This window comes from Pocillopora damicornis, chromosome 3, assembly GCF_964200805.1.
Source record: "Pocillopora damicornis chromosome 3, jaPocDami1.2, whole genome shotgun sequence".
Taxonomy (NCBI): Eukaryota; Metazoa; Cnidaria; class Anthozoa; order Scleractinia; family Pocilloporidae; genus Pocillopora; species Pocillopora damicornis.
The window spans coordinates 26,438,597-26,456,555 of NC_142672.1; the positions used below are offsets into that span (position 1 = coordinate 26,438,597).

General features: G+C 35.9%; 2 protein-coding genes and 1 pseudogene across 6 annotated transcripts; 1 reads left to right on the forward strand and 2 right to left on the reverse strand.

The window, feature by feature from the left end:
• Positions 1-1,104: 1,104 nt before the first annotated feature.
• Positions 1,105-4,252, reverse strand: LOC149049095 (uncharacterized). 2 transcript variants are annotated; one of them, XM_089199318.1, is made up of 3 exons: positions 4,121-4,252; positions 3,670-3,766; positions 1,105-3,464 (listed from the first exon to the last, which is right to left on the reverse strand). In XM_089199318.1, exons 1-3 carry the CDS (start codon positions 4,224-4,226, stop codon positions 3,458-3,460), a joined length of 210 nt encoding a protein of 69 aa, XP_089055444.1. In that variant the 5' UTR covers positions 4,227-4,252; the 3' UTR covers positions 1,105-3,457. The 2 variants fall into 2 exon arrangements, with proteins under 2 accessions (XP_089055444.1, XP_089055443.1); XM_089199317.1 differs by having other exon boundaries at positions 4,002-4,252.
• A 6,833-nt stretch (positions 4,253-11,085) lies between these two features.
• On the forward strand, positions 11,086-17,255 carry LOC149049096 (nucleoporin NUP35-like). 4 transcript variants are annotated; one of them, XR_016184682.1, is made up of 8 exons: positions 11,105-11,366; positions 11,605-11,732; positions 12,713-12,851; positions 14,530-14,641; positions 14,897-14,953; positions 15,601-15,669; positions 16,098-16,247; positions 16,638-17,255. XR_016184682.1 is itself a non-coding variant. In XM_089199320.1 (7 exons), the coding sequence occupies exons 5-7, from the start codon at positions 15,640-15,642 to the stop codon at positions 16,716-16,718; spliced, it is 261 nt and encodes an 86-aa protein (XP_089055446.1). In that variant the 5' UTR covers positions 11,086-11,366; positions 11,605-12,851; positions 14,530-14,641; positions 14,897-14,953; positions 15,601-15,639; the 3' UTR covers positions 16,719-17,255. The 4 variants fall into 4 exon arrangements, 3 of the variants coding, with proteins under 3 accessions (XP_089055446.1, XP_089055448.1, XP_089055447.1); XM_089199320.1 differs by having other exon boundaries at positions 11,086-11,366; positions 11,605-12,851; XM_089199321.1 differs by lacking the exons at positions 11,105-11,366; positions 11,605-11,732; positions 12,713-12,851; positions 14,530-14,641 and having other exon boundaries at positions 14,814-14,953.
• On the reverse strand, positions 11,943-12,537 carry LOC149049097 (large ribosomal subunit protein uL13m pseudogene; annotated as a pseudogene).
• Positions 17,256-17,959: the final 704 nt, after the last annotated feature.

Sequence of the window (17,959 nt, forward strand, 5' to 3'; positions counted from 1 at the left end):
ATTGCAAAACTCGATGCGAGGAATAAAAACTTACTTCGGTTTCGAACGTGCTATCGACAACATACATTTATAAAGTTTGAGTACAGACAAGCGAACAAACTTATCGGTTTCGAACGTGCTTTCGACAACATACGTTTATAAAGTTTGAGTACAGACAAGCGAACAAACTTATCAGCCGAACATCCTACTCTCCTCGACTAATCTCTTTATTGGTGGTTGGTGGCGAGAAGACTCCGCTTGGTGGCGAGTACGTTGGTGGCGAGATCGTTCCTTGGTGGCGAGTTCGCTGGTGGCGAGTCTGCTTGGTGGCGAGGTAACTGGATACCGCACTACAGATTATCTACTTGTTCTTGAAGCTGACAATTAACAAGGTTCTTGAAAATTAGGTTTATACAACAAACTAATAGTTTGCGAAAATCACACAAATCCCAAGCCATATCCAGGGTTTTGCTCTCAATAAAATAAACTTTTTAAGCAAATTTGGATTTTACCCTTGTGCTTTTTTTTTTTACTTTTTAAATACATATGTACAAATAATGCTCCCCTGACTCTTCCCCAAATTTTCAGAACAGAAACGAACTCTTAAGAATGATCAAGCTTTACCTTATAATTAAAAATGTTTACACCTTAGAATACCAAATTATCACAGATGATTTCTTGGTACTTTGATTTGAGCAACACCCAAAAAGAAGTGCACATACATACTACACACAATCATTCCAGTCAAAATGTGCTGAAGTCAACAATTTGGCCGCCTAAAATGAAATATCTGCTGCTTACTTCACACTATTCAGACTACTATTCAGGACAAGGTTTGGCCTCTGCTGCCTACTACTATCGCCAGCTTGCCCTCCACTCAAAAACATTTCCACTGGGCTAATACATACATACATATGTGTGAGATTAGGTAACATGTGCAAACCTGCTCTATTGAAAGAGATCAATAAATCATAACTCAATGAAACATTGATCAAAAAATAGATCAATAGAAATAACAAAGATTAAACTAACTGCAGACAGTACTGTTTCAGTGCTCTGGGCCTGATCAGTGCAGTGATCTTCGATTAAGTGCTTAATTTAGACATAAAACCAAAGCTTGGTACAGTTAAATGTTATTATTTTTCTTTTAATATTCCTATTCCAGCTGCTGTTTATTATTTAAATTACAAGCTTTATTAGCATGGTAAAATCACCTACAGACAAGGCATACACTTTGTACCAAAATTGGTTCCCATCAAGTACATTATCTACTACATCATTACATCTTCAGGTGTTTCTAATTTACTTGTGAAAATCACACAACTCACAAGCTATATACAGCATACAATCAGCAGCAAATTATTACAAAGGAATGCAGTAGTCTTTAATAATAAGATTACTTAGTAGCTAAATAACAAATAGCCCAGTCAAAATGTGCTGGTAGCCAGGGATTTGGCCATCTACAACAAAATATCTGGGGCTTACTTCACACTTGTTAGACTTCTAGTCTGAAAAAAGTTTGGCCTCTACCCCCTATTACTACAGCCAGCTTGCCTACTTCTCAAAAACAGTGACTGGGCTGAAAAAATGTTTGAGAGAAAAATGGCAATAACAAGCCAACTTACTGCAAAATAAGAAACATCAAAGTTACACTTCAAACTAAAACAAAATATAAGCCTTGCAGAGTTTGGTTCTCAATAAACCTAGTTTAAATAGCCAATCTGGAGTTTTTCTGCTCACTCAAAATGGACTGGCGGCCTGTGATTTGGCCACCTACAATGAGGTACCTTCCACTGACTTCACACTTTTCAGACTGCTTTTCAGGAAGAGGTTTGACCTCTGCTGCCTATAACTACTACATCCAGCTTGTCTACCACTCAAAAACATTTTGACTGGGCTGCGCAAGTCTTACTAGCATATTAAAAGCACCTTTAGGTAGATAACAGCAAAGCAGACTTTGTACCGAAATGCTTTGCATTAAGTACATCATTACCCTCTTCTAGTATTTCTAGTTTGTGTTTGTCACAAATCACAAGTTACATTACATCATACATTCAAGTTGACAAAGCAATCAGGGGCAAATTTCTCATAATAAGATGCAATGATCTTCAGTGTAAGATTATCTGGTACTTAAATAGTAAAATTTTCGAGGGAAGAAATAACAACAAACATTTTTTCTTTCTCATCAACATCAACTTCCAAAAATAATGGACCGCCCAAAACAAAGAAATAAATTGTATTTGTGATCTAACAGGGCTTCAATGTGACACAAGTGTGCATATTTTTATTTCCTACAACTTACAAGTGGCAGAAATAGCTGAAATGGTCTTCACGTGAACACAACAGAATCCCCTGAGTGTATAGCCATGTAAAACTATTTATTTGGTGTCAAAATTACATCCCAAACATCATGTAATTTGACTGAAACTCAGCTTACCTATCTTTCGTTTAGACTTCAAAACTTGCTGCTTTCTCACCACCGTTTCAATGTTTACTTGTTTTTCAAAAGGTGGTAGACCCTGATTGCAGATAGTGATCGTTTTTACTTTAAAACTAGATCACAACACCCGAGCCTTTTCATGCTAAAACACTAAACTACTTAGTCACCATAAGCCACCATTTTATCTTTCCTGTATACCTATTCCCAAGCTTCGGGTCCCAAAGGTCCCACACAAACCATAAAATAATGCTATGCATTAAATTAAGAAGTAACAATAAACATTACTTTCGTCTCGAGATGATATTGGAAATGCCGGGATGCAGATCATCCACAAATCTATCCCCAGTCTATTTATTGAAACCACAGTCAAATTACATGAAGTATATTGCTTCATTTGAGGAGATATTGCAAGTGATGATTATCCTCCTTTTGAGAGAGAGATTGTGTCATGAAGACAAAACATTTCCCTGATAAAAGAAATACTTCATAAGACAATGTATCAGTTTAGTAGGGCAAAAGAGATTATGCAATTGAAAGGTGTCTGTATAGAAATGTATATGCGTTGCTGGTTTAGAGCTTGGATTGACTACATTTATGATTTGATCTATCAACAAGAACAGAAATAAATGCCCATTACAATAAGAAGCCCAGAAACATTAAAGTAAATAAAGTAACCAGTCTGCACTAGCTTCCCATCTTCATTCACATTGACAGTAGGAGGTATGTGCCTGTAGAAACCATCCACAAAAGCTTCCCCTGTCATGGAAAAGGAGGTCCTGGTGGATCATCGCATCACATTCACTACACATCTTCTTTCCACCACACTCTACGCATCTGACATCACACTTTCCCTCAGCACAAATGGCACACAACTGGCCTAACATATGCAACCCTTGAGTACACAGAATGGACTTGAAAATCAGTTCCCTTGATGACTCCCAGTTTTCATTCAAATTGTCCACCCTCTTTTCCCAGTTATTTTCCAGGCTCTGGAACGATTCAAGAACTTCCTGGCATTTCAGCAGAGTTGATTGAAGTTCATCGTCTGTATGAAGACAAAAATCTAACTTTTAGCTTTAAACATTTTGGAAACTTTAAAACATGTAAATAAATGCAGAGATGTGAACTAACTTTAATTTTCATGAGTGGATGATTCATTATTAGCCATAAAGGACATGTATAAAAAGCTTTCATAAATCAAAATTGACACAAGATTTGGCTATGACTGTACCAAAAAAAATTTCCCATACCTTTGAATGCAGTTGTTTATAAACCTCCCTGTTTGGTTCACATCATCTGATTGCATCTCATGACCCGCGTCATACACACTTACGCCAGGAATTAGCTCTATTATTGAAGAAAGGATGACGGTTACGAGGTTAATATCAAACGCTACAAGGGCTTTTAAAATCACAGCGAATGATTATGGGTCGGGTTGTTCCTGATGGGAAATTGCTTAATTTTAACAAATAATTTGAAAGTACCATAATCTTTCGCTTCGCTCCGCAATGGTGTACGTAACTTGATAAACGATTAAAAGAAAACTAACGACAGCAAACCGATAAAAATATTGTAAAATCACCTTCTTCTGTTGCACTGCAGAGCGAAGTATTCGTCCCTTTTTTTTCGCGAGGCCGATACTCGTGCTTGTATTTCCTCAAAACAGTAGTGAAGTCCCAATAAAATTCCAAACACTCAGACCTTCTTTCCTCTTCCGTGATACTTCTTTTTCTCCAAGCAAACTTGTTGCTTCTTGTAGCAGAGCATCCAGTTCTTCTTTTTCCTTCGACGCCTTCTTCGCCGCCATTTTGCATTTTGTGACTTGCGCTACCTTAGTAGCTCCAGTCTACCGCTGGCCTCACGGTCATCTCAATGTTGAATGATAATACTTCATTTGGTCTCATTTGAGAAGTTGTGATAATCCTTCATTTAGGGAGGAGGTCGTGTTGTTTTGGTGGATGGAATTCAAATCCCGGACAAAATGATTAATATCAGAGAAGCCTTGACGATGCTCTGTTTTTGTTGTAAAGCACGCAGGAAGCGGCTAGAGATGACGCCCAGAGAACGCGTTCACCAACAGCATTTTGGACATGACATCGAAATGGCACGCTCATTTATCAGTAATGGATGGCCGACATCACAATACAAAAGTGAACCAGTAGACATGGCCTCATTTATATGTTGGTCAGTATCAACGACAGAACTTTCTACAGTATTGCTAATCTCGAAAGGCTTCAAAACTTTCTTTACAAGAAACACCTATTCTGCTGATGAACAGAAACCCTGGTTGATTTATTTGGTTCAGGCTGAGAACGAGCTCTTATCTCGCCATATTTCTGACGTCTGGCGTAGGAAGACTATCAGTCGAAGTGGAGATCCTGACCTGGTGGATCAGATTGCAGAGCATGTTGTGTACAAGTATGACAGGGAAAATAATGAATGGCTTCTTTTACCCATTGCGGCAGATGAGAATAATGTTATTCGTTTTCTGACGAACGACTTCGTCATGTGGAGCCACCCACCTAGGGATGCACCCCTGACAAGAGTTCTGGAAGATATGGAAGATCCGGAAGGACAGAACTTCAATCAAGTAAAAGGTGACATGGGTCGATTTTTTAATGAATTGATCAGCATCCGTAGAAACATCAAAATACCTGATTCTAAGAGATCAATAAGAGAAGCTGATCAGCTTAAAAAGATCGGAGTGAAGTTTTCAAAGCTTTACAAATTTTATGAAACTATGAAAACTGTACCAAACTCGTATAAGTGGCCCACCCTACAGCTGGGTGTAGAGAATGGCGAAGGAAAACTTCAGCGTTACGGGGAATCATTTGCTGGCGTTTACGAGAAATATGAAAACGAAGTTCATCACATGTTCCCTGCTTTGAATGTGGAGGCTCGCGCTCTGCCAAGTAAAGAAGAGGTTTTCCAAGCGTTATTACCAGAAGGCTTAAATCTAACCCTCCATGATATCGAGATGGCTGATCAGAATCAAAGATAGAGAAAGCAAAAGGACTAAGGAAAGAAAGGCGACAGGATTTCACAGTGTTTAACAGCCCTCACGATTACTTAGTTTTTTTACATGGTTGCCACGCTAAAAGCAAAAGCATTTCTGGTATTTCCGACATTGTCATCGTATTAATACCGTAATTTCCGGCCATTTACCCGCGCGGCAGATTACACAGTAACAAGAAAAAAATTTCAGCAGATCACCCGCACTATCAGATAGCCCGCACCCAAAAATAAAAGAACATCGTCAACTCACACAAAGTTCCCCCATAGTTTGTGTTTTGTTGACATGATATCTTTTAGCGCGCAATCAATAAATTTTCACACTTCTTGTTTTCGATGTTTCACTGAGAATGATACCATTTGTAAAAATCAGTTCTGAAAAAAAGTCGATATCTCGAGATCTACGAGTCAACGAAATCGCTTGAAACGGGAAAATACTCTTTAACTCAACGCAGTGGTAGGCAGCGTCGGATTTTCTGTCGAGCTATTAATTATGAGGTGCCATAAAATGAACATGTCGGCAGCAGTTTCCGTGTGAATTGCTCTGAAGCCTGCTTATTTCACAATTCATCCTTTTATTTTCAAGTTCATTACCAGTGTAGGTGAGGATTGTTTTTTTGAACTTAACGAAGAAACAAGCTGAGAAATTGACAAGGTAAGAAAGTAAGAGTACAAACAAGATAAAAGTTCTATTATCGAGTGTTGAAGATATGTTTTCGATTTGCATCGGCTCTGATGTTCTCATCATTGAGAAATCCATTCTATAATCATTTAATTAGGCCCAATCCATCTAATAGCATGCTTTATTATGTAGGTGACTTTGTATTGAATTTAAGGTAAAAATAATTATTTGTTTGGATAATGGTATATATCATCTTCGTCGTCTTCGTCATCAGGGTAGAATTTTTCTTTACCTTGTACAAACAAGTCAGGCATGTCCTGTTCAGGGCTAATATGGCAAGGCTAATTTACTTTCCCTTGGAAAGGTATTTCAATCAAGAAAACATTTTTTCAGTAAGACTAAACTATACACATCCAAACTTGAAAATGCCTCTGGCACCAAATTTTCACTTAACACTTGAATCCTGTTAAGTATCAAATTATTGCTGAGATGCCAAAACTAAACCGAATGAGGTGAACTGCACAAGACCTTTTATTTGCCAAAATGTTTTACTGGATTACTGCAAGGTAGTAATAACTATGTGCATGATTCTTGTGAACAGAAATCTGCAGTCACATAAGTGCTTGAAGATGGTCACTTGAAAAAGCAAATTTACCTTGAACATGCATTTTTTCAAGTCTAAGCATGTTATGACATAAGTAGACAATGTGTGATTGGAAGCAGTTTTATCTTTGTTATTAAAAGTCATAATTGTGGAGTGATGATCATTTCTCAACAATGAAGTACATTTGACTCCCAATAACTCAAATCTTCAAAGGGAAAATGAAAAGGTTTCTGTCTGAGTTCTTGCTGAAAAGTGTGGAAATTTACATCGCAAATTATAAGAGAAAGCAGTGAAGTAAAAGGGGAATATTGGCAGGAAATATTCAAGCTCCAGTTAATTTTACAAAGATGTACTTTTGCACTGCAGTGTAATAAAACCCTACACTAATAATACCTGGCCTAGACTTAACACATTTTTTGCAATGCAAAAAAATTGTAGAAGTCGCGAATACATGGTCCTTATTAGAATTGTTAAAGCATGCCACTTACAGCACTGTTAAACTTGACTCTTCTGTTTGTAATTTTGGAATCTTCAAAACATATTACGAGGAGATACAACTTTATGATTAGATTAAAAGTATTGCTCACATTTTGAATGTGTATTTAAATTTGTAGTTAGTGTATCTTATGAAATTATGAGGTTTTTTAGACATATTTTTTAGTAATTCTGACCGCAGACCTAGGATTCTTTCATGATCTAGCATAAAAACCAATTTCCTGGTTACATGTAGTATTGTTTTAGTATCTTGTTTGAGATAAAAGAGTTTGCTTTTTGGGCTCTTATTGTCAGACTATTGAACCTGTAATATACTTGAATTTTGAATTGTAAATGCAGATCTTAATATTGTTGCACAAAGCAGTGTCATGTATCTGGCACAAAGTAAGAGATTTCTGTAACGTAGACATACCATAACTTTAAAGGAAAGGTACAAGTATTATACTTAAACAGAGACAGAACAGAGTTAAATTTTGTACTGTTATTTCAACAGATGTTAGTACTAAAATTTTAAATCATCAAGATTTAGAAGTGAAAAAAAAGCCCTCATTAAATTTACAAACACGTGCAGCTGTAGAATGTTTACATCTTATTGTATTGATGAACAACATATGACATAGGTGGACCTTAGATATAGCTGGATAATAGATAGTGGTACTATTTTTGCAAGAACTGTAGGGTGATGAAAAATATGGGGAATGAGCAAGATTCAGCTTGTATTATATATTTAACCTTTTTTTCCCACAAGCTTATTATTTTGTATTAGTAGTAAATAAAGCATATTTTCACAAAGTCCATGCAATCTCTTTTCAGTCTTTTTTTTTTCTAGTAAATACATAATGAGAAATTTGGAAAAGACAATCTAACTCTGAAAACATGACACAAGTCTTCTACCCATGACAAGAATTAAAGTGAAAGGACCCAATGCCACTCTGTGCTGCACAAACGTAAAAGTTGAACAATGAAAGGTGGCAGAAATGTTGAGAGGCTCACTGGGCATGTGCATAAAGATCCATTAAATAGTGCTGAATTCATTAGTCCAGTCTTTGATCTTTCCACAGGGTGCAGATACTAAGTAGGTGCATGGGCCTGCTTCCTTAAAGAAATAATTCAACACAATAATTGAAGAGGAAAAGGCCAAAACACGTGTCTTCAAATACCTGTGAGAATGTCAGGTTGGGCATTAGAGACCATGGGTGCCTCACGTCAGACATGCCTTTATATTTGAAACTCACATTGCAGTCTTTCTGGCATTCTGTTCTAGTTCCCACGCTCATGACAAGATGATAAACATCTTCCTTTACACAAACGTTCACTACAAAGTTTCCAAAGATAACGATTTCTCTTATATCTAATAGTATTAGTTATTGAAAATCATGGAGGGAAAATGGGAAAGGAGCCCCAAGAAACCATGGGACTTATAAATAAAGTATGAGCTTTTATATCTAATAGTATATGTTACTGACAATCATGGAGGGACAGGGATGAAATAGGTAGACTAATGAAATGAAAATAAGTATAGGTAATAATATGATCACGAGTGCAATTTGGTGTAAGTAAGCACAAGTACATTTTTCAAAAACAACAAAATTGCACAAAAAATTGAAAAATTTACAAGTGCTTATTTACACAAAACTGCATGAAAAATCTTGTTACCTGTTAATAATTTTGTGAAAAACTCATCACAGATAGTTGAGACTGAAAAAATTTTGGCAGCACACATGCACTTTTTGTAATTTGCACTTGGCTTACAACTTTGTACTAGTGTTACCACTAGTTTTCAGCTAATCAGACGGGCATATTTATTTTTCATGTATATTATTACAAAACAAACAAAAACAGAACAAAATAAAAAAAATACCAAACATCTTGCAGCCATACTTTAATCAATTTTCTCTTTTGCTCTCATTAACCCAAACATATTTGAGAAATCATGCATTTTGTCTGTTTTTTAAATACTTTAATTCTGTCTTTTCATCATCGATGATCAATAGATCATCTACTGTGGATTGCACTCCTACATTCAAGTTGACAAAGCAATCAGGGGCAAATTTTTCATAATAAGATGCAATGATCTTCAGTGTAAGATTATCTGATACCTAAATAGTAAAATTTTCGAGGGAAGAAATAAGAGCAAACATTTAATATTGTTGCATAAATCAGTGTCATGTGTCTGGCAAAAGTCAGAGATTTCTATAACAATAGTCATTCCGTAACTTCAAAGGAAAGGTACAAATATTACACTTCCACAGACATAGAATAGAGTGAAATTTTGTATTGTCATTTCAACAGATGATAGTACTAAAATTTTAAATCATCAAGATTTAGAAGTGAAAAAAAAGCCCTCATTATATTTTCAAACACATGTGCAGCAGTAGAATGTTTATGTCTTATTGGATTGTTGAACAACATATGACATAGGTGGACCTGATAGGTGGATATTAGACAGTAGTAGTATTTTTGCTATTTCTGTAGGGTTATGAAAAATATGAGGAATGAGCAAAATTTCAGCTTGTATTATATATTTAACCTTTTTTCTGAGAGCTTATTATTTTGTATTAGTAGTAAATAAAGTATATTTTCACAAAGTCCATGCAATCTCCTTTCAGTCTTTTTATTTCTAGTAAATGATGAGAAATTTGAAAAAGACAACTGACTCTGAAAGCATGACACAAGTCTTCTACCCATGACAAGAATTAAAGTGAAAGGACCCAATGTCACTCTGTGCCGTACAAACATAAAAGTTGAACAATGAAAGGTGGCAGAAATGTTGGGAGGCTCACTGGCCATGTGCATAAAGACCCAATAAAAAGTGCCGAATTCATTAGTCCAGTCTTCGATCTTTCCACAGGGTGCAGATATTAAGTAGGTGCACGGGCCTGCTTCCCGAAAGAAATAATTCAACAGAATAATTGAGGAGGAAAAGGCCAAAACGCGTGTCTTCAAATACCTGTGAGAATGTCAGGTTGGGCATTAGAGACCATAGGCACCTGACGTCAGACATGCCTTTATATCTGAAACTCACATTGCAGTCTTACTGGCATTCTGTTCTAGTTCCCACGCTCGTGACAAGATGTTAAACATCTTCCTTTACACAAACGTTCATCACAAAGTTTCCAAAGATAACGATTTCTCTATCAATAGGGATCTTTCCCTCAACCCCCCCCCCTCCCTGTAATCAACGCTAAATGTCAAATTTTTGTAGGAGTCAGTGGATGTTATTATTGTTAAAATGAAATTTGTACACGCTTCATGCGCTGTGTCTCATCCAAAAGACCGGTAAGTGTAAGATGTGCGTAGCAAGTCTCACGAAATAATTACCTGTTTCATACTTTCGGGATGATTGATTTGGCAAATGATGGTTCGTTGCCATTTTCAAAATCTCCGAAAGGAATTTTACATTTCTCGAGAAAAAAAACGAATCAAATGTAAATCATCCAAACAACCTTATTAGTATTTAGTCGAATACGTTTCCAGTCACGCATAAAAAAATGATAATGACGATAACGATAATAACAATCCTGCAACAATGATATAATAGCAATAATGATGGTCGTGTTCATGATAATTCAATAAACGGCATTAAGGCTTCTACGAGTATTTATCTTTTGTTGTCGACCCTCGGCTGTTTTAGAGAAAAGCTAGCAAAGAGAGAAATGGTTTACTTCCTGCTTCGTTCCCGATTTGTCTAAAGAATGTTGGACATTTTTTGAACACTGAGTTATTTTTCCTCTTAAAACCACATCGACCTCGTTTCTCTTGTGTGGTTCAGTTCGATAGCGCAACAAATTTCAAAGAGCGCAAAGAAAAACAAAATTAATATTAAAAAGACTTACTAAACCCAGACGAGCTTGACGTTTAGTGGAAAACTGGGAACGAGAGCCGGTCAGACCATGCATCATTCTGATTGGCCAAATGTTTTGATAATATTCCAGGTCTGGGGAAGAGAAATGTCTTCAAAGCTCAGTTATTTGGCGGGAATACTCTTAAGCGATAGATAAATGATGCAAACTCTTTTCCGATAACCGGTTTCGGGCCACGAGCCAGAGTGGAATACGAAAGTTATTTCTTGCATGCGCAAGAGAAAAAACACCGTCATGAATGAGATAAAATGTTGGCGGCTTGTAAACGGGAAAGATTTGGATGTGTCATAGTGTCGGTGACAACACTCGTCAGACTCACTGGATCGAATAGTAACACCAAAGCTGTGCCAGGTAAAGTTAGACGATTTTTTTGTACCTCGAAACTTTAACTGGCAATACTTTGGGCATTCATGATTAAAAGCCTCGCACATGATTGAAATTCATGATGTATTATGTCAAAGAACTGAAATATTTTCAGCGCTCGCGTTATGTATCGTAGCAAGAGACATTACTGTAAAATTGTACTTTGAAGATAAATGTGTTTTGCTCATTTAATCTGGTTTTAATAATTTGATTGCTACTTTTTCAGGTTACCTAACGAGAAATTATCTCGCATTTGAAGAAAATTTCAGAGTTCTGCTGCAGGAACTGCAAGAAGTAAAGTAAAGGACATCAGATGCTTACATGTAACTATCAAATATATAGTAAATGACAGAGGTGAATAAATGAAATGATTAGCAACTGATGGTTAGCTTATGGTTTTAATTGTGTCAATACCTTAAAGAAACGCGGTTTACTGAATGAAATGCTTGGTAAATCGGATAAAGTGGTTGACTATGGTTAACCAGTGAGCAGAACATCACATGTCATAGTTAAAGTCGTTCATGAATCGTAAAGATGTAAAGTCAAAACTTTCATGTATGTGTTTCATCTTGATGTTATCTCTGCAAAAATGATATTCTCACAATTCAAAAGGCAATTGATGGTTGGCCGTTTTGGATAGTTCTCAATTTCCTCTGCTGTGAACTCTTCCAGTCTTATGGGTAAGGGGGCTGGGCCTTCTAATTTAGCAAAAACATTTTTCATGCACATATGTTCATTGTCATTAAAAAGGAACAATCTTTTCATCCAAATAGGTCTGAGATTGTTTTTCAGAAGCATTCCATCAACAGCCCTCTATATGAGCCTTGTAGCATCTCAATTGTGCAGCTCCCTTGCAGTTATAGATTTTAATCCACCCAGATAACCAGTGTGATGACAATAAAGTTTGTTTTTTTCACTTGGTACCAGATAAAACAATTTGTCTCATGCTGATCACCACAACATAATCACCAATATTATCTGTATGATGGTATATAGGTTTTGTCTTTCCTTGCAAAACTTGGCATAGATACAAAGCTAAGTGTCCATTGATCTGATCCTTCACATCTACATGATACCAGAGGCAAGCATGGGTTAAAAAACTTTGATTGGTACGGTTTAGGAAAGTTTTACACTGAATCAGTTTTACACTGAACTGCATGCAGCAATGAAGCTGACCAGTTTCACATTCAAAATAGCAGCCCACACATAAATGCTAATCAGGCACGCACATCAAACTTTCTGCGTCACTAATTCTATCTTGGATTGTCTCTCTAACAAAGTCCGCTGTTCGAGATGAAATGGAGTCCTGCTCAGTCATCTTATTCGAATTTCAGGGAAGGACAAATTTGTTATGGATCATCAAGGTAAAAGACTGCTAGATCACTCAGTCAAGTTAATCATTACATGAGTTCTCCATCATCTCCTGGTTATTTGCTGCAGTATCTCCTTGGTGGCAATTCACCGGCTACTTTGGTATGTCATATTAACTTATATCTTTGATCAATGCATTGCTGTTTGTGAATGCTCTCTGATCAGTTAGATTTTGTTTCTCTTTAAGAAATGCATTCATTAGTTATTGAGTTTTTCATTATTATTTATATTTTGTTTAAATTTGGTGCCATTTTTTACGTACTAATGCCACTTACTACCAACAAACTTTTGTCTTTGACTACTCATTTGATTTATTAGTTTGAAGTCAATTTGCAATAAAATTTCCATATCAATTTCTTTGTCAAAGGGTGATGAATTTAGTGAAAGACAGACATACACAGAGAAAAGAACTCCAAATACAGCATATCATATCAGGGCTTGAAATTAAAGAAATTCCAAGTCACCTTTTGGTGACTATCAAAGAAAAAATGGTTGCCAAATGCAAAAATGCAGTCACCAGATAGTACAAGAACTGAAATTCAGATTAGAGCCCCGTCTAATTGACATAGCTGTTCAGCTTCTAGAACTAAACACATTGCAAAACATCCTCTGGTAGCTGCTGCATGAGGTTCACGCTCTGAACAAACATTTTTTAAAGGCTTTGTCAAAACACTTCTTGTTTACACACTAACAATGATCTTGCTTCCTGACCAGGGCTTTTATTGTATAATCCTACAGAAGAGCCCAAGGGTCTTGCTTTTGGGAAAAAAAAACAAAACGAAATAAAATGCTCATGGAATCTAGAATTCAAAGACTATAAATTGCTCTCACCCTTGGGGCTCATACAATTTTGTTGTCTTTGAAAAATTGCCTTGCGCTTATCAACACCAAATTACACTCAAAATCAAGTTACTTCTTGTTAACAATGTATATGAAAAAACATCATAGAAAGTCAAGACAGACAAAATTTTGAAAGCATCTGCACGCTCTTTGTAATTTGCACTCGTGTTACCACCTTGCACTTGTGCTACAACTTTGCACTTGGGTCACATGAGAATGACTTTGTTTTAAGCCAATCAGAATTTTTTCATGTGCATTATTATCAGGGTTAAGGAGCCTATTGGTAAATTATTAACAAGAGATCCCTCAGTCTCTCTATCACTAAGTTACTCATTCTATATGCAGGGCTTGAAACTGCCACTGATACGGTCGCCAATGTAACTAAAACTTTTAACTTGATGTCCTCCCCTGGGGTGGGATGGGTGGTCAGTGTGGGTGTATTAACCAAGAAGGGGACTTATGTCCTATTGTTATGCATCTGTACTTGTACTTGTACGAATCCATTAAATAAATGATAAGGAGTGCAATTTGGTGTAAATGAGCACAAGTAAATATTTCAAAAGCAACAAAATTGCACAAAAAATTTTAAAAATACAAGTGCTTATTTGCACCAAACTGCATGAGAAATCATGTTGTTACTTGTTAATACTTTCATATAAAACACATCACAGATAGTCAGGAGTGAAAAAATTTTGGCAGTGCACACATGCTATATGTACGCATGTTACCACTAATTTTCAGCTAATCAGACAGGATTTTTTTTCATGTATATTATTACAAACCAAATAAAAACAGAACAAAGTAAAACAAATACCTCACATCTTGCAGCCATACTGTGGCTAATTTTCTCTTTTCCTCTCTTTGAGCCAAATATATATGAAAAATCATGCATTTTGCCTGTTTTGTAAATACTTTATTTCATATCTGTCTTTTTATTTAGATCATCTACTGTGGATTGCACTCCAAAAGATTCCATCAGTGCACCTCCTGTTGAAGGACTTTACGATGCAAGAAGTTCAGATTTCACCAATTCTCCTTTCAACAGAGAACAGGTAACTATGGCCACTGTACTACAGAAAAAAAGGTGAAAGATGAAGTGTGTTGTTCAGCCAAGTAAGGAGAAGTACAAATTTGATCTGGGAGTTAAAGAGTTAATAGCTTTCACTTAGAAGATCCAAATTGAAGGTCAGGTCAATTTTCTCCTTTCCAGAATTGAACTAGTTATGAAATAATAGATGCATGTAAATAGTGCATTTGATGTAATAGTATTTTAAAACTAACTATTGTGATTCCAAAATTTTATTTAGACATCCAAAGGGAACTGGTTGCATCTTCAGTATCAATCAAAACTTCAAGCCAAAAAGGTGAGTAAAATAGAAAAACTATTGCTAAGATTCCTAAGTTATCCAGCCATTTACAGCTGTATGGCACATGTCAGGCACAGCTACTTCCCAAGAAGCAACTTGTTAAAATGGTGAGACCTTCTTTATATACTTATTTGGATAAATTTTCCTGCAAAAACAAAGCTTTTTCAATAAATCTCATAAGAAGATGGAAGTAGAAAAAAACAACTTTACATTTTGGAATAGACACAAAGCATTTTAAAAACTGATCTTTTTGAAAATGGAGATCAAAATAGCTAATCTTTACATTTTTTTCCATGTACTCATTGAACCCTGGAATATTCATTTCATCTACTTTTTTCCCTCATTATAACTTGGGCCATTCCTCTCATGAAAAAACCTAATGATAGCCTGTGTTTGTTTGAAGTTTAGAAAATGACTTTTACAGCATAAAATTACACAACAAGATCTGACTAATGACTGGAAATATATGAAAATTTTGTTAGCTCAGTTGGTATAGCACTGCACTGGTATCGCAGAGGTTATGAGTTCAAATCCTGTATGGGCATGAAATTTTTTTTCAGGTCTCATTTCAACTACTAGTTCAGTAGCGTTCATAGCTGCAAGGATTACTTATATCTTAAGATCTGACTATTTGTTTTCTTCAGGCTCTCAGTAAAAATGGAAAGATTTATGGCAGTAACATTATGGTTGGTGTCATGCCTTGTATTGAGAAGGTAAGATTTGGTGTTTACAGCATTTTACAGATCAACCACTGCCAAGTCCAGATAAATTGTACATTAAATTTACTATTTTAGGTCCACCTTCTGTTCCCTGAGGGGCTGACAGTTTCTAAAAGGGTTATATCCAGCATTAAGCATCAGGTTCAGCTGGTGGGTCAAATCCTCTGATTGGATCTTTTTTTGGTGGAGGAGTGGAAGGGTGGGGGGGAGGGGGTAGGGGTTTGGGAAGTGTTATAAATTCAAAGATACCACCCCCTACATCTCACAGATCATAAATGATCAATCCTTGAATTTCTCTGTCATCGAGCATTTAGAAAGGATGTTGCATTGAGTGTAGTTGACCTTCATTCGGCAGTTCTTTGAACTTTGACTCGGTAAGAAATGCAGCATCTTAACACTTGCTACATTTTTTACTGTTAAAGAGTGTGATGGAAACCTTTGGGAAAGAGAATATGAGCACACCATTATCGTCAAACAGGATTGAAACCATGATGACATCTCCAACAGCGAGTAAACCTGTTCCAGTGCGACTATTGACTGCCGCTTACCAAGCAGCTCGAAGTGACCATCAGGTAATCTGAGTGAAGTCTTTATATGAGACAAACTTTACTTGAAACAGAATCACAAGTTAATAGCCAGGTTTTTTTAATTACATTTAAAATAGTGAAGCCAGTTGCTAAAATTTTAAGCTTACTTGTAAGCAATTTGTAGTTTTTTTGTTGTTTTTTTCTTATGGCAGTGACATATTTGTTTCTGGAGCATATGTCTCTTTTCATTACTCAGATGAGACTTTGGCTCAAGTTGTCAAAACGTCAGTCCTTCTCAGGACTACACTCACCTGGATAATCAGACCAAACTATTACATGTTGCGCCTTAGGTTCAAACCCTTTATTGGATTAAATATTAAATGGGAAAAAAACAAAATGTAAGATTCTGAAACATGTATTTTTTTTTGTTGGCAGGTTGTCTCCAATGGAGCCAGGACTCCACAGAAAGATGCAAACATTGTCTCTAAAGCAATGGAGTATATATTTGGGTGGTGAATGAAAGGATCTAAAATTCAGCATAGATATTTTCTATTTCAAAATTATTTCAAAATTGCCATGCATGTGAAACTAGGTAACAGATGTGATACTATTGTTATAGGAAGCCAAACTAATTTTAGAGCTTAAAAAGGAGTTTGAAATATAAAGATCCAAAGAATACAGAACAAATTAATGCCTTGATGAGGTTTGAGGACATTCTTTTGAACAACAGTAAAAAGAGTACTAACAGAAAGGGTAAGTTTTTGATCTGGACTGGCGTGTGGTGTAGATAAATGGTAAATAAGTAGATGAACACAAGTCCAGAAAGTGGATCCTGGAACAAGCCTTTCCTGTGTTAGCATCAGTGTTTATTCTGCAATGTTTTTAAGAATACTCACATTAATAAAGTCAATTAGTCACATATTCAGATATATGATAATAAACTTTTTTTTTGTCATGATGAATGTCCAACTTTCTGTGATAACCTTGGTACTATGAGAAAAGGTTTTTTTTTTTTGGAAATAACAGCAAATAAAATATTTTTCACAAAGCCTATAATGCAGTCTCTTTCCTTTGTTTTTATTGTAAATAAAGCACAAATAGACCCTAAAATGAGTATGTTGACATGTCAGACCACAGACAGACCACACTGTGTCTGAAAGTTGCGTCTTTACATTACATCTCGGTCTGAATATCTCAACGAAGCTAGATGAAATGTTAATCAACACAGTTGTGGTATTTTTTTGCCCTTGTGGGCTAATTGAAGCGTCTTTTTATGAAATTACTCCATACTGTTCTCCATGAACTTCCTAAGGTGCTGAGGAGGAGAATTTGTTTAACAATCCACAGCTTCTGCATTTGGTGATCTTTTCCTCAATTCTTGTGATATTAATGCTTTATTCAGAAAGCAGAAATAAGATGCCAGTCACTCTTAGGAGTTCGAGGTTTAATAGCACTATTTCATTGCTAATACTTAGATGACAAAAAAATTAAAAGAATATTGAGGTTTTCCTGTAAAATTGCCAAATATTAAAAAAAAATGAGTGCTTCTAGAAATAATTCTCAGTCACGGAAATTTCTGAGTAAAGATTGCAAGTGTTTCTCTTGGAAGATGACAATGTTGATAAACTTCTAATCTCATTTGAAACATCATTTTATGATCATTTAATTAGGTCCAATCCATCTAATAGCATACTTTCCTATGTAAGTGAGTGTGTATTGAATCTAAGGTAAAAATAATTATTTGTTTAAAGGTAAAC